At 38.7% G+C, this 16874-nt stretch overlaps 1 protein-coding gene across 9 annotated transcripts in view; it reads right to left on the bottom strand.

Moving 5' to 3' along the window:
- MAST4 (microtubule associated serine/threonine kinase family member 4) overlaps positions 1-16874 on the bottom strand; it is a 442775-nt gene that overhangs the window by 7121 nt on the left and 418780 nt on the right. For all 9 annotated transcript variants that reach the window (XM_074952648.1, XM_074952649.1, XM_074952650.1 and 6 more), the window contains 9 exons: positions 12881-13003; positions 12531-12643; positions 10874-11001; positions 10496-10728; positions 8907-9107; positions 6168-6397; positions 4441-4563; positions 2344-2480; positions 65-246 (listed from right to left, as the gene is read on the bottom strand). In XM_074952648.1, the coding sequence (XP_074808749.1) occupies positions 65-246; positions 2344-2480; positions 4441-4563; positions 6168-6397; positions 8907-9107; positions 10496-10728; positions 10874-11001; positions 12531-12643; positions 12881-13003 (1470 nt within the window). The remainder of the gene's footprint in view (positions 1-64; positions 247-2343; positions 2481-4440; positions 4564-6167; positions 6398-8906; positions 9108-10495; positions 10729-10873; positions 11002-12530; positions 12644-12880; positions 13004-16874) is intronic.

The following is a 16874-nucleotide window of genomic DNA, read 5'->3' as shown; positions in this document are numbered from 1 at the left end:
AGACTTAGCTTCATGAAGGTGGCACATACTTCCATTTCCCTTAATTTTCTCCCTAACAACTCACCGGATGGGAAATCAGGAGTGGAGCGGTAGCTTGGGGTAGGAGACCTGGGAGACAAGCTGTGAGTTGGGGAGCCAGGCAAGCTCTCTCCTGATGAAAGGGATCGGTTCAGGCAGGAGAAACTTCGGCTCGTGTGAAGAAGGGGAGAGGGCTGCTTGGCTAGCTTTTTGAAGAGAGACCTCCTCCTAGTGTGAGAATGGTACAGAATTCATCAGGAGAGACGCTGCACAAATCATCATCCCAGCAGGAGCTCTTAATGCTGGCTTTTAATAACATCCCCGTTACCTCCCCAAAAGTGAATTGTACAAAATTGTAGAACTGCTAAGGCTTTAGAAAACAGGATGAATTGCAGACAGATGGGATAGAAAACACGACCACAATCTATCATCTCTAAAAATTACTCACTACACTTCCAAAGAAAGTTTGAGTTACAAATAAATGAGTGTAAAATCTGGTACATTATTCCTTTGTTTCCTTAGTTTAAGACCATACCAAAATTTATGGAATTGTTTAGTGCCAGTAAGGGGGGGCGGGGTGGGAAGGGTGCCCTCCAGCCCCTCACACTGTCTCCCCAACCCTGGCTGACGCCCAAGGGGGTTCTTGTAGCAAACAAACAAAAGTCCTCTCCCCTCTTTCCTCCCTTATGAGAGAGGGGAGTCTGTGGGAAAATACAGGGAGGTAAGAGTGACCTGGAACTCAGGCAGGATGAAGCCACTTTCAATAGTGTTCTCTTAACCATTGTGCCACTGTCTGGGGTCTCACCCCCACAGGGTAGCTCTCTGTTTTAAACCATTGATGGTGGGTCTCCTTGGAAATACCCAAGTAGTCCAAAATGGTGGCCTTTACTTGTTTGTAGTCTATTGCCCTCTCTAAATCCAGATTACAAAAGGCTGCCTGGGCCAGACTCATCAAGTATGGGGACAGGATCAGAGCCCATTGTTCTGGGGGGCCACTGCTAGCACCACCCTCTGGAATGTAACTAGCAAGGCTTCAGGGTCATCGTCTGGCTCCATCTTGGTTAGCTTCACTGGTACTGGCAGGGGAACACCCTTGCATGGCCTGCTGGGACTCCCTTGGGGCATAGAGATGACACCATCTCCTTTTGATACTGCTGTTGCTGGGCCAACAGTTTCCTCAGCAGCTGCTGTTGTTGTATGGTCTATATTTTCTACTGGGTGTCCCACTGCTGCATCAACTGCAGTTGGAATCGCTGTTGCTGGGCAGCTTGTTGCCGCCACATCTCTAACCACTTATACCACCGCTCCAGTTCCATCTTGCACGGAGCAGCCGAGTGCTATCTCCTCTAAGGCTTTTTTAAAACCCCTTGTATTAGGTGTGGTTATGACTGCATTCTCCACCATCTGTGTGGGGCAGGAGTCCCAGCCCCCTCTTCCAGTCCTTATACTGTCTTCCTCTCCCTTCTACCCCACCCCGGCAGATGCCGAAGGGGGTTCTTGGAGCAAACAAACAAAAAGACCAGACCTCTCCCCTCTTTCCTCCCTTATGGGAGAGCGGAGTCCATGGGAATATAAAGGGAAGTAAGGGTGACCTGGAACTCAGGCAGTCTTCCTGGATCAGCTCTTTGGGCTTACTTCAAATGGGGTCTCCTTCCAGCACCTCCTCATAGGCACATTGCTCTGGGGCTGGAGAGGTGAGGCTTGTTGCTGTCTACCTCTCGGCAAGCCTGTCTCTGTTATCTGAGCCAGGGCAACCCTCTTCCTGTTGACCGCCCCTTCCTGTGGCAGATTTTTCCTTTGAAGTTCTATACCACCCACCCACTCCTGCCCCAGGTAGAAGAGGCCTTGCAGGAGCATCTCATTGGTACTGAACAGGCCCAGAGGAGTTTGCTAGTCTCCTCTCTGCCAGGATGAGGGCATGTCCCTTCACAACCAGCAATATGTTTGGAGCTGTAAAAGATACACAAGACAACTCTAGTCTCAGAGAGGTTATTTAAAACAAAGATGCACTGGAAGACCCAAAAGAGGGGGCAACCACAGTTATTCACTCTCTCATTTCTATTTCTGTGCCTTGCAGCAACAGTGCATCTTCAGGAGGGATTTAAATAAGGATAAAGTGGGAGGCATCCTGGCATGATAGGATGGGGAGGATGTTTCATGAGCATGGGTTACCATGGATGAAGGTAAAAAGATGACTGTGGGAGGTCAAAGAAAAAGCAATGGTGTAACAGGATGTTTTTTAGATGTGGTTATACATACATTATCACATCCCTACACACACATGAAAAAGCAATATATTTGTCATAAAACAAAACTACCACTCACCTTTCTAGGCTCTCTTTCTTTTTGGTTTTCTTACTGCGTCTAACCATTCGACTCCTGTAGCTATTCCTCCTGGCCGGGCCTGTTTTGATTGAAGTGTTCTCGAAGGGGGTTGTAGTAATTGACACTTTGTTTCCACTCTGCCAAAACGATTAGAATGTTTTGGAGTGAGTAATACAGAACCACTGTCCTGTAAATTGGAAGTTCCATTACACTGCAAATGCAGCAAAACACAACTCCAACTTGGGAGTAGGAGCTGACAACGTATGCAAGCACTCTATATACTTATGAATCAATCATGTTGTAGGGACTAGTCACAAGGAACCAAAATACACACAAATTGGCAGGTTACTGTATTCACCACTTACACATTCAAATCAGGTGCCTGCTATTAAACATGAGCACAAACAATTCTCAGTCAAGCTTTTGTGAAGGTGGTCACATTGTAAGGGACTCAAAGTTTAAAAATTTCCTTCATGCCCAGACCCATAATTTTCAGGACTAGTGTAGATTTTCAATTATTTTAATTAGTTAAAAGGAGACCATGGGTTGGCCAAAATTGCAAATTGTGAAAGAATTTAATAGACTCTCCTCCCACACCTATTTTCCCACTACAGGAATTACAGTCATTATATCTTGAGCGAACTACTTCAGTGAACACACACTCTCTCTCTCAAGAAACCAGTTATTGCAACTGTGAAGCTGAGCTGGAGAGCCCACCTCAATGCCAGCCTCAAACAAGTAGCAGCAAAGACATTTATACATGTTTGTTGTTTACACAAGTGATGACTTAGTTATTTTAAGCTAAAAGCTTCTCGGAATTGTTTAACTGAACTGCCATGGGCTGTCCCAAAATTCTATTTGCATATAAGCCTGACTGAAAAATAAATAAATACCTATAGTTCTATGTTAATAACAAAACCACTCGACAAGAATAGTATAGCATCAGGATAAAGTCTTCCTTTGTAACAAGACTGTGATGATAAATCAAATCAATTAATTCCAGGTCTGGTTTTTGGATGAACTGCATCATCGCATGCTGAATTTACTCTTATGAATATTGTAAATACCATCAGCTAATCATTTTTTCTTTCCTTTCTGTAAGTTCTTATGAGCTTTAAAAAATACTACTTTGGCTAATAAAAACTCAAATTTACATTAATTCTTTAGACAAGGAACACACATCCAAAGAACAGTGAAGAAACCTACAATAGGCAACTGGCTGCCTAAAATTATTTAACCACTGAATGTTCTATAACATATCCTTCTCACATAATTTATTAATTTCAGAGTTCCTCTGGTTTCAGAGAGGAGAAAAATTTATTTCTGAGCAAAATATATATTTTTGACCTTTTTTATCATCTCTATATTTTGTTACACATGTGTGGCTTCCTAATCCACTTTTATGACTGACTATTCATTTCGACGGATGAAGTTGTTCATACACCAGCATGAAATTGTTAATAACGTAGGAAGCAAATGTACTGCTGTCTAAAATAATGCTGACCTACTTTTAGTCTGTGCTGCAAATATTATAGAAGAGCTGCAATATAATGAGCTACAGTGAAGCAATGTGTAAGAGAATATTGAACTCTGAAAAACTCTGTAAAGCCTCTAAGGAAAAACAAATATAAAATGATCTAATAAGGCAAGTCCTGGTCTGCCCTTGCAGAACCCCAATGGAGCTGTATAAATGTTCAAGTGTCTGTCCACATGGATTCCATTTTAAAATGGGCATAAAGCGTAATTAATGACATTAAAGGAAATATGCTTTCCTATTTCTCCACTAAATGTTATCTTCACTTTTGGAAGGAGAATGGGATGCTTAATGTGGACATGTCAGTATCCTGAATGTACTCCTAGCTACCTGCTACATCAATAGCAGTGTCAAGCACTAGCCCAGAAATGAAAGGCTTGGTTGTGCTTATGGATTCAGTGGCTTCTTTCCAAATCTGTCCAGCTATCAGTTTAGGATCTGTTCAAGTATAAAATAAATTTTCTGATAACTGAACTTTGAAGGAAAGGGATACGTAAACCAGACAGGTAGGGTGTAAAATATGAACTAAGATACAATGCTCGTCTAAAAAAGTAATATTGTACCTTTAACAACAGCTCTATGACTTCAGTGTGAACAAGACCATGAACTGGCTCTCCATTGATATGTGTGATCAGATCCCCAGCCTTTAGGCCCGCTTGATAAGCTGGGCTTCCTTCTTCGACATTCTGGAGGTTAGGGAAAAAGAGAAGAGTTCTTTGAACAAAGCAGGCTCATGGTAATCCTCATTCTTCTGAACAGTGCTCTGTTTTAATGAACTAATTATCTGCAAACAAACTTTTGACTTTCAAACAGTAAACTACATTGAAATGGCCTTATGGCTTAATGTGATATCAGAAAAAGGAATTCAGACAGTCCATTCCATCTTTAAGAATTCATTTGTGTCCAAGTTTTATAGCTCACGTTGGTGCAAAACCCACTGAAATCTTTCCAGTCACTTCAATGGGCTTTGGATCAGGCCCATTATTCCTGGCATGAAATAAAAAAAGTGAGTGATATGTTCACTAAAGCTGAGAGTGCAGATATGGAATCAGATTTTGAATACCCCAATGTTTACAGATGTGCAAATCTAAGATATCTGGTTGAAACCATAATAAAGATAGTGATTATTTGCATATTTAGATACAGACTCTAGTTTCTGTACATGCCTCCTTCCTCCACTCAAAAAAAAAAAGTAAGAGAGTTTAGGAAGGTTCATATCTGGGATTTTGGTATGGACAGTGCAACATCAAAGCACTGAATACAAATGGTCAGATACAGAAACTCTGTGAAGAGGATGCTCCTGCATCAGTACTCTAGATATTTTCAAAGTTAAATATTGTAGTAATTTAAAATAAAGACATTTTAGATTTAATTGAAAAATAAATAAAATAAATAAAAAAAAAATCAGACTACAAGTGTCATCCAAATTAAAAACTGCTGGCAAAATTTCATTAAAAAATCTTTTAGTTCATTTATTTTTTTACAGTAAAAAGAAATCAATTTCCAAGAAAATGAATGAATGGCAATGAATAAAGAGCAACCAATATCCCATCCTTTGGCCTAGTTCAGTAGTGACCAGAAGAGAATATGTAACCCAAGAATAATTATTTATTAAATCAGTTTAATCTTTTTTTCCTCTCATAAGAAGTCCCATGAACAGGTAATAAAATCCACAGATTAATTCATTCTTCAAAATTATTTGCAGACTTCTACAGTAAATATTCTTCTTTAAATTATTCTAATTGTGACTATTATATTCAACTATACAATTTGTGCTTTGACACTGAATTCAACTAGTTATATAAATTAATTACATACGTAATTAACTTAAATAACTAATACATCGTAAGCAACTAACATACACAAATAAATTGCCAACACAGCATGAATTTTGAATTGTATACTGAATTGTCATAAACGTAATTCATTTAGCAATTCACACTACGTTGATTCAGTATAGAACTCATCCAGCCAGAGAACAAAATCAATATCATGTGGCTTATGAAACTAACCAACACAGCACAAATTGCAAAATTTATAACTAAATATATAGTTTGAAAATCATTTGAATATTCAAACATTCTAATTAAATGGTGGCCCTTTGCACAAGGACAAATGTCACCCTAAAAAAATAATTTGCCAGATTGCCACCCTTTAAATAATGACTGCATACAAGTAGATACCCTGTCTGTGAGATATAATCTGATGCAGTTTGAAAAGGCTCTTAACTGCAAATATATCAGGTTCAAACTTCTGTTGGGAGAAATGCTGAGGAAAATTTTATTCTTACCCAAACAATATGGTGCACTGTGTAGATATCACTGTCACCCACATAGACCCTGATTGCTCGGATGGTGAAGCCATACTTTTTTCCTGAACTGTGAATTAATATAGGTTGATACGGGATTGAAGAAGCAATTGAGGAATCATGGCTAGGGGAGGAATCTCTGGAGGATGAAAGGTCTGAAGAAAGGGAATGTGGGGACATAGGACTTCCCAAAGGAGAAACACCAAACACATCTGGAACAGATGAACTTCCTGTTAGAGCACATTCCAATTCTACAAAAACATACACAGATCAAAACAGTGACAATTTTAACCTTAGTAAACTGGATAAAGATTTATAGCATAAAAAGCAACTTATTTAATGATGCTTGAATTGTTAAGAACACAAAACTTCACTTTCATGATCAACATTAAAATGACACTGGAAAGATATTTTCAAAATATTTATAAACTCTATATTTTATTTAGTCTTTATAACTCCTCATCAGAAGCTTGAAATGACAATCTACTCTTGGAATAGATTTTTTCTTCCACCACATGCACTGTTTTATTACTCACCAGCTCCTCTAATTCTCAAGGTGTAAATTGTTTGTTTTTTCTTTGAATGGAAAAAGGTGATCAAAGACTCTGTTTTGAAAAACAAGTCTCCAATCTATTTCCCAACAAATAGACACAAAAGGAATGTCGTAAACTTTTCTACTAAATATATCACACAGACTTGTAGGCCCCAAAATAATGGAACTGTCCACTAGCAAAAAAGACAGTTTTCATGTAGCTGGATTTAGGGTAACTTTTCTGATAATCCCAATTTAAATTCTGAAATGAATACTGTAATCGAAACCATTAATTTTAGTTCCTACTTAAAAGGATAACTTGACATTGTCCCAGCAAACCACTATTACTTTTGTCCTGCTAGTTTAATTAAGGCCACATATTTATGTTTGCCAGTATAGCAATCATATTTAGGGGTGCAACTTTTTGATAACAGTTCTATGCTGACAAAAGCCCTAGTGTAGATGCAGTTATACCGGGATAAAAGGGCTGTTGCCCGGCCTAGATTATTTTGCTCGTGAATTTGTACAAGCATGAAAAACCATTTTTTTGCCAGTATAAGCTGCATCCACACTAGGAGGATTTTGTTTTATAGCTACATTAACAAATTTTTTAAGTACATTATGCCTAAACTCTGATTACAATGTGATTTCATACAGCCATATCCAATTTAAAATAAAAGAAAAGCTTGATTTAATGCTTTTGATTAATAACAAATCAACCTGCACCATCTTTGAACTATTAAACCCCTTTTGTGACAGGGGTCACAGGATGTTCAACATACAACTACTGCACAGCTGGATTCACAGCACTGAGTGCTAACTGGATGTGTGAATTACCCGGTCATCAGTCTCTCAGCTTGCTGTAACATCTAATCTAATGTGCCCCAAAAGTGAAGATTACAGCCACTACTCAAAAAGAAAATCTGAAACACAGGACAAACTCTAGACTTACTGGTAAAGGATTGCTCAGGAACACATACGTAACATCATATAAAGATCCTGTTTGGGGGAGGCAGCATATACAAGGAATAAGCAAGGAATTATGTATTGGGCACTCCTGATTTTTAAGCCCAGCCCTGACACAGACCTGGGTTTATCATACTCCCTCTTTCTCCATCTGTAAAATAAGGATACTTTCTCTTCCCTCACAGGTATGTTGTAAGGATTAATTATTGTTAATATTTGCACAGCACTACAAATGCTGAGTATTCTTTCTATTGCCAGTGGGTTGGCCTGCAGGCATTCAAGAACAGGCAAATGCTCTTCAGACTTTTCCTCTGATTTCCCTCATTTGACACTATCTGTGACCAGCAAGTGCGTGGTGCAGAAGACAGAAAAGCTTACACTGTTCTTTTAGTTGTCTAGTAAGTAGGGAGAGAAGAAATTGAGTGATGCATGGGAACCCTTTGCAGTGGGAGTGGGTGGATTGGCTTTTGTCTCCCCTCAGCATTTGTATGCAAGTGCAGCGTTATCATATGTGCATTTTCCCACTGTGATTCTTGGAAGGGGTGGGAGTTTAATGTTTTATTCACACTCCTTGCCTGACTACGAGAGCATCTTTCCTCCCCCCCTTAGAAGACCAAGCATAACATTTTAACAATGTACATAACTTCCACTAGCTTGATGACTAGGGTCCCTGCTGAAGCTATTGTCAAATCCATCTCTTCATTTGCACAACAAGTGCAGTGGGTTGGTTACCAGACTAACAAATATTCAAATATCATGCTTGATATATGGGTCTGAAATGGACAGGTGTCCAGGCTGAAAAGCTGAGATCCAGCCCTACTTATGAAAATCTCTCCCTCAAAGTACAGGGGTGCTTCGATCTTGAATTTGGCCTATAATACAGAGAGGGTCCAACAATGACATTTTTATCTGGATTCTGCACTCTCCACAAGTTTGGGGAGCTTCAGATCAGGGTTTACTTTTACTCTAGTATAAAGACAAAATATATATGTTTATAAAATAGAAATTAGTTCTTCTTTCTTCCTGGAGCATGAAGGAAAGCAAACAAGATCGAAACATGGAGTGCTCCACACAGTGACCTGTGAGAATAACCATAGGCTTGTAGGTAAACAAGGGAAACAAAGACAAGTCCATTTTGGACTCAAGAAACCTTGTATTTAGATCATGTTCCACACGGATTATTCACAAGTCACACAATTTCATACTAATAGATTTATTTCTACCTCCTGGAATCATGAGGGACAGAGCACTGGCAGACAGGGACTTTGTGACTTTTCCATATATTTTCTTTTTCTCTGTGCTTTCTAATCGCTGACGAGCCATATGAGAGGCAGGTTCATTGGATGGCTTTGAGGAATTATCTGTACTGTCCACACTCTCGTTTCTTCCGTTTATATGATCTAAGTGCTCTGAAAAACTGCCAACTGTACAAAGAAGAAGGGATAAACACATTGAGGGAAACTGGGGGTCAGGGGGAGGAAAACAATACAATCGCAAGGTGGGAATATGTATTTTAGTTCACAAGTTCACACAATATTACAGGTAAAATAAAAACGACTAAAGAATTACAGGTTTTACAAAGGTTAACAGGGTAAGGTGAAGTAATAGTAGCTCACATGGTTTTACATCACTGACATAATTAAAATGTAAATAAAATCTTCAGCATGTTGGTAGCACAGACAGGCGACACACAACTTCTAGGACTTAACTGTACACTTATTCTGTATGTAGAACTCCCACTAAGGTCAATGGGAGATTTGAGTGTGGGTTTACTGCAGCATCCAGCCCAATCAGCTCTTCTAACAATAAAAGAAAACACCCCCTGTGAAAGCATTAAAGTACCAAGGAGGATTCCCTTTCTAAGTTTTGGGTGTTTGGCAGGGGTAGGGGGTGAGTTCTGTGCCGCGTACCACAAACATAAGTATGGGGAGTATAATAGTTGGTAATTTAAGACTCAGAAGCACAATGATGTACTTTGTTATTTATGATAAAATGATACCATTTCAGACACTACTGATCATGGAAGGAGGAGAACACCACTTAAAATAATAAAAATGGAGAAAAACCTTATACCTGCTGATCTACCTGCAAAGGACCTGTTGAAATATACAGTGATGGATGCAGGAGAGTTCTGTGACCTTACGGGATGGGCACATAGAAAAGCTCAGCCATTTTATTTAAGCGGATATCAATAAGAGCCCAGCAATTTCACAGATCAAAGAACATCCCTGCTGCTAGCACTTTGGAGAGCAAATAAAAATATATTCTCTAATTTAACTGACATTTGCATATCTTAAAGTAACAAAAAAAACCAAGCAAACAGCTTGAATTATGCCTCGTATTGGTCTGTAAATTACCACCAACCACACACACACACACACAAAACACACACACAAAAAACACCTTATTTTAATGTCTGTGATCTAGAACTCCTGAACCTGCATTACAAGGAAAAGGAGCTGGTAAAGGAAAGTTCATACAAAGTAAGAAAACGTGAGTAGAACAGAGCTGAAGCAGCTAAAGAGAAATATATGGAGGAAAAACTGATTTTCAGCAGTTAAGTAGTAGCAGTAATTTGTGAATTTGTTGTGGATAGTTTAATTGCATGTAGAAGGAGAACACCAGATTGGAGAGACTCAAGCAGTGAGCTAAGGGAGAAGTGGAGAAGTCTTGGCAGCAGGAATGTACAGTACACTCACGGATTTTGGTGACAAATAGGAGGGAGATAAGATAGTATTAAAGAGGTAGATGGGTGGGAGGGGGTCTACCGTCCTCCTCTGTCCCCTGCAGTATAAGAAGTTAAGCTCCTTACCTGATAGTGTTGAGCTGCTGATGGTACTGGCTGGAGTGGTGACCTCAGGCTCATCTTGAGCAGCCTCCTCACTTAAAGAAGCCGCCTTTTCTTGCTCCTCCCGGGATCCTCCTGAGCAGGTGGTTTCATCTTGATCCCCCTCAGACGATATGGCCAATTTTGGAAGCAAACCTGAACTGTGCCGCTGCCTGGCACTTTCAGTATCAGAGGACTTGGATGTAGATAGCTGTTGCCTGAATTTAAAACAGCATTTACACAAATCGTGTTTAATGATACTTTTTAAGCGAAGGCCAATCACAGTGGAACTGACTGGCTACAAAGCAATCATTAATGGCTGTTAACTTGAATTTGAACTCTCTGACAGTTGTTTCTACTTACAGTTCAGAATATTCTGAACTCCAGCTTAAAGATTCCACAGATGGCAATGTCACATTTTTTGTTTTGTCTCCTGTATCTTCCTTTTCTTCACTTTGATTTCGAGTTATTCGATCTATGGTACTAAAAACCTATTACAGAAAAAAAATTGTATCATTAACACGCATTTGATACAAAGAGATTTTCAGGAAAACACATCTAATGCAGGGCTCTGGATACACTAAATGCTTATGCAGTGTCCTGGAGTTTAAAAGGACTGAGGTGGTTTAGGTTTAAAGTCTAGGAGTTTGTGTTCTTGAAATGCTTTTCAATTTTATTTTCTTGGTTCCTCAGCTACAGGGTCATGAATAACATCTTTTAGTTATGAATCCATCACCTTTCTCTCACCACTTCACTGTGTGAGCTCCAAGTTTGCAAACAAAATCCATAAATGCTCTTGGGCTTTTAGATCACAGGATCAATTCTGAGATGGCTTCTTAACCATAAAGTCAATCAAAAAGAACTGCCACCCAAGCTAGTGATTCAATGGCCACCAATGTGGGGTGGGAAGCAGAAAAATGAATTGGAATGGACTGTGAAGAGGAGCATAAATTACTTGGCTAAAAGTTTTAGAAAAAATAAATTCTGATAATAAAACGTCAGCTGTTCAGCTGATGAACTGCACACAGAGACTGTCAACTGTGTGTTCTACAGCCTCTACGCCACAGCTAGAGATACAAACAATGACATACTGGCAAGTTTTAAGGTATCAAGCTGCTCTTGCAGGTTCACTCCTTACAAAAGGATAAAAACACCTCTAAAGAGGAGATTAAGAACTCTGAATCATTCATTCCTCCCTCTTCGAATCAGGTTCATGCTGCTAAGTCAGGACAGAGTTCACATACCAGGATAGCAAGACTACCGCCCCACACTCCTCCAGTCTAGCATGGTCTCTGTAGTATAGGGGAGTGGTATTATGGAGTGTACATTTATGAAAATATAAACCAGGATGAATGGATTAGAAATGTAAGCTTTCCTTTCCTTTCCTTCCCTTCATTGGCTTTAGATTTTAATTAAATATTTTTGAGAAAAAACACCAGTATCTGAAGAAGGTGCACAGTAAATGTCTATTAATGAAAGCTTTTGAAACTCAGTGCTGACTACCATTTAGGATAAAAAGCCCATTATATAAAGACATTCAATTCTCTAACCATTTATTGTCTGCTGTTTTTTCTTATAAAACATCTCCAAAGTCTGTCTGCTTTCCAACTGCTAGCTTTTCTCCAGGTCCTAATCATCTTTCATTTGACTACTGCAATCTCCTCTTTTTGAATTCCCAAGTTTGCCCCCTGTTTAGGACATTCAAAATGTGCCACAAAAAAAAAAAAAAAAATCTATATACCGGTAACTCAGAAAACAAAAATTGTGGAACAAAATGTGCTAACCAGTCCCAATCAATCATTGGATACCACTTTCTATTACATTCTCTAGAGTTTTAGCGTTTTCACAGATGCCATATTAAATTTTGATTTGAACCCTACTGGTTTCATCCCTATTAAATTCCACAGGATTATTCAATAAGGGAATAACGTACCACATACACACACTGCTAGCCCTTTTCAAACCCCACAAAAGTCATTGAGTGTGTATGCAAACAAACATATACAAACACTTTACTTACTTTTGAAAATCTATGTGAACATGAGGAAAACTGCCTTATCTCCAGATTAAAGTCTTCATCATTTGTGTCATCCTCTTCTTCAGTTTCCATATGGTGGTATTTCTCAGAACGAGCTACAAACAAGGGGAAAAATGATTTAAAACTTATCATGCAGCATCAGATTCCAAGGCTTAATGTTCATTAAAAGGGTAATTTTATTTTTAAAAATTAGTTTTCCTGAAATGTCAGACTGGCATTCCACTGGTTCTAACAAACAGGATTTTCAACCCACGCTGAGGAAAGGTAAAAATCAAAGACAATTATTACGTAAATTCCCCCAAAATGCAAACATATTTTTGTACAATACATACTGTCAAAATAACTTGTGTCATCCTCAGATTCCAGCTGTGGAATGAATTCTGCTTTCTGTCTCAGCAAACTATTCCAGTCTAAGCTACGAAAGAACTGGTGTTGCTTTACTTCATATGCGCCACCTGGGGGAGCCAGAGAAAAACATGTGGGTGATTTCTAAACAAAAATACTTCAGTAAATTCAAAGCTAAATCCTTGGTAAAAGAAAATGTTAATTAGCATGAAGAGGTACAATCACCATTTCAGGCTGGCACGTCGAAGTCTAGTGAACTAGCTGCAAAATCATGGATAAATATATTTCTTCAGCATTTTTGTTCAGTGAGAAATGTGCGTTATTGTGTTGGCATTGCTATTGTTCTGTGAGCATTTCCATCAAAAACTTGTGTTTTAGGAGTTTAATTACTATATATCAAATACATATTAGGCTGAAACCTGAGACTGAGTGTTGTTAGCCAAGATACAAATCTCTTCAATACAAAAGTGTATTTAGCAGCACTTTGTAACAAGTATTGTTTGGATTTTAGTATACTGTATTTTAATAAGGTTCATCATTAAGAATCTGTTTCATATTTTTGGGATGGTAATATGCAATTTCACTGGAATATCTCTATAATTTAACTTTCTATGGATTAATGTGCACTTATTATAAAGTGCTTTAAATACTGAAATAAATTAATCTATTTCTGATCAAAAACATCCATAAAACCTCCATGGATTACTTGGAGTTTGTGCCTTTTCTCATGGTAACCTATGACCACCATAACATAAAAATGATTTCAAAAACTAAATGGAAAAGTGACAGGAAGCTCTTACACAACCTACTTCACAAAAAAGAGTAACTATGAGAAGTGCTGCAACCAGTTAAAGCTTCAAAAGAATCAAATCACTTTAGCAATTTTGAAACAAACATATCAAATTAAAAAACCCAATCTGAAACACACAATTGAAAAATAACCTGCAGGAATTCATGAGCAACTTTTCTTTTTTCAGTTCATCATTTATTACAATTTGTTATAGTCTGTGAACATTTTTGGTTTATGATTTCGTTGAGAATTTGAGCAGTATGATGTGGAAATAGTGAAACCTTAGAGAATAATGAAAGTATCATTTTACAGGCTCACCAGCATTAATGCATGCAATGCTGTTAAAACCAAGTTAAATCCTGACACATTTGTTGGGTTCAACACACATCCTGATATTGCTGTACTGTAACATTATGGCAAAGTGTAATATTCTTGCAACCTAGAATACCTTCCTAAGAAAATAACAGACTATTCTTTTTAAAGGTTTCAGAGTAGCAGCCGTGTTAATCTGTATTCACAAAAAGAAAAGGAGTACTTGTGGCACCTTAGAGACTAACCAATTTATTTGAGCATAAGCTTTCGTGAGCTACAGCTCACTTCATCGGATGAGGGGTACTAATACTGGGAAATGTTATATCTGTAGAATTTGGACAACACAGATTATTTTACTATGTTGGTTACCTTTGTCTCACCTAAAATCATCCATCATACCAAGAAAGTTTACAAAAGCTAACAAATCTAGCATACAGTATTTACCTACACACTCTTCTAGGCTCAAGAATGGCCTTCAACAGGCATTTTAACCAAAGTATGACTTGTTCTTACTGGCAGGAAAAAAAATATTAGGAGAAACAGTTTTTAAAAACAGATTTTTAAATAGTTTTTCTTGAACTTGTCTTTTTGCTAAGACAAAAGATTCCCCTCCTTCCAATGTTTTTGGCATGAGATGGGGCTCTCTAAACAGGATCTAGCAAGCTGACTGTGTGAAAAAAGGGGTCTGCAGGAAGTGTACACAGTGTATGCTTGTTTGAGTCTGGGATGGGGAAGAGAGACAGAAGAAACAATAGAACTGCAGCTTGTTGTTATTTAAGTAAGGGTGTCTGTCTATTTTTTTAAAAAGTCGTGTTTTGGGCTCTCTATCTTGTTTCTAAAGAGGGAGTTTAGCCCAAAATACTGTTTCATGGAAAATTTAAAACAAATAAAATAATAAAAACAAAAGTGGTCTAATGGCAAGAAACTAGTCCAGATAGTCGAAAAAGGGAAATGCAACAGCAGAATCTGTTGTTTTTTTTAATTGCAATGGCAAGAGTACAATGATTTAACCCCAACACTGATCTTGAAGCTATGTGATTATTTTGTGCCACATTTTAGTGTTAATACAACGTTCGTCTTATATTTCTGTTATTTTTCCTTCTTTTATGGAAGTGTTTTAGAAAATCTGCTCATTTCCTTACAATCTGACCAAGCCACTCCAGTCTCCTGAGTAAATATGCAATTATATATTTTCATGGAGCATTATTCAGCCAGCTAAATATGTATTATATACACAAGGCTGTCATTTGAAATGTGTGGCAGAGCAGTATTTTCCAGTGCCCCTATGGGACCCATCACATTGCAGTCGCTGTTTTTGTGAGCTGCTTTTGACACTTCAAAAGCTTTGCTTTAGTTTTTTAATATCCCTCTGAGCTTCAAAGCAGCTGCAGGATTCCCCTTCTCAGATTGTCAACTCTTAAGAGACCGAGAACAGTTGAAGAAATAAACTAGTAAATAAATTGAGCAGATGTTACATTTGGAGGCACTGACCATTACCACACGAGAGAAAGAGAGAGTGCGCGCACGTGTTGGGGGAGGGGACAGAGACTCTACTAGTGACTCAGTCTCTCACTCATAGAAGAACAGCTTTGGCATGAATACTACATGTATTATGAAGGATCAAGCGATAAAGTGAAGGGGTCTACAATGAATATATTAAAAAAACCTTCCATCAAGTGCTGAGCTGGTTTTGGCTCTTCAGACATTTGCTTACAGCAATGCCCTATGTATGTGGTGGTACAAAGCTGTACAGCCTCAGGAGAAGCCATGGGAAGGAACTGTGATTAACCACCTTCCTCCGAGGGGCTGCGATATGGGGGAGAGAAGAGAGTAATTTGATATAGCTCTCTCCTGGATGTTGCGTACCGTATGCTAACAAGTGCATTGGAGGTGGGCAAGGGTGGGGTGAGAGTTGGAACCAAAGCTCTGCCCACTCCCTGCCCACCTATTTTGGGACATTGGCATGTGGCTTCTCTTCCTGCTCCCACTTCACCTCTCACCACACCACCACCCAAGGTCTGGCGAACTGTAATGTGGTCACAAAGGCACTGCGGATGGGTCACCCTGCCTGGGCTGTTAGGGCCAGTCAGAACGTAGTTCTTACTATTCAATTGAAAATGACAGTCCATATTTTAAAATTATCTCTGTAAAAATGCACATCACCGAACATTTTAAAACTCTGGACAATGGACCCAACCTCTGCAATAATTTTGTGACTCCTGCCCCTTCCCCAAACTTATAAATCCCCAAATAAGACCATCTGTAGGTGAGCTAACACACACACACACACACAGATTTTAATATGGACTGCTGCATTATGGGTCTATGCAGGTCTATCTGCAGTTGACTTCAGATGTCAGCCTCTTTACCTAGCTTGGCTTGGGAGCGGCACTGATGAGAGAGAGAACGCCCACAGCACAGTAGGCAGCAGCTTATCTTAACTGATTCTAAGACAAGACGGGATCATTGTGATCATCTAGTCTGACCTCCTGTAGAGCCATAAAACTTCCCCAAAATAATTCCTAGAAGAGATATTTTAGAAAAATATCCCATCTTGATTTTAATATTGTCAGTGATGGAGAATTCACCACTGCTCTCCATTTATTCCCTTAACTTCTCATGCTTTTTATTTTATTCTTTTTCGTACTAAGGCAGTATCACAGAATAAGAGTAATACGACAGTTCATGATCTAATCTCAAGCAGTCATTTTTGAGTAATTAGTTCAAGTAGCAATCATATGCCCTGAAGCCGGTGGGAGCTCATTGGCCAGATCATGGTATTTGTGGCACACGAAGTGGCTCTTGTATGTTGGTTCACTGCTCTCTATTTTTGTAACTTCTAAGTAACTTAACCGTCTGAATTTTCATAAGGTCAATAA

The sequence above is a fragment of the Natator depressus genome, chromosome 5 (assembly GCF_965152275.1).
Source record: "Natator depressus isolate rNatDep1 chromosome 5, rNatDep2.hap1, whole genome shotgun sequence".
Taxonomy (NCBI): Eukaryota; Metazoa; Chordata; order Testudines; family Cheloniidae; genus Natator; species Natator depressus.
Note: the sequence above shows the minus strand (reverse complement) of the source record. Positions and strands in the feature narration are given on the sequence as shown.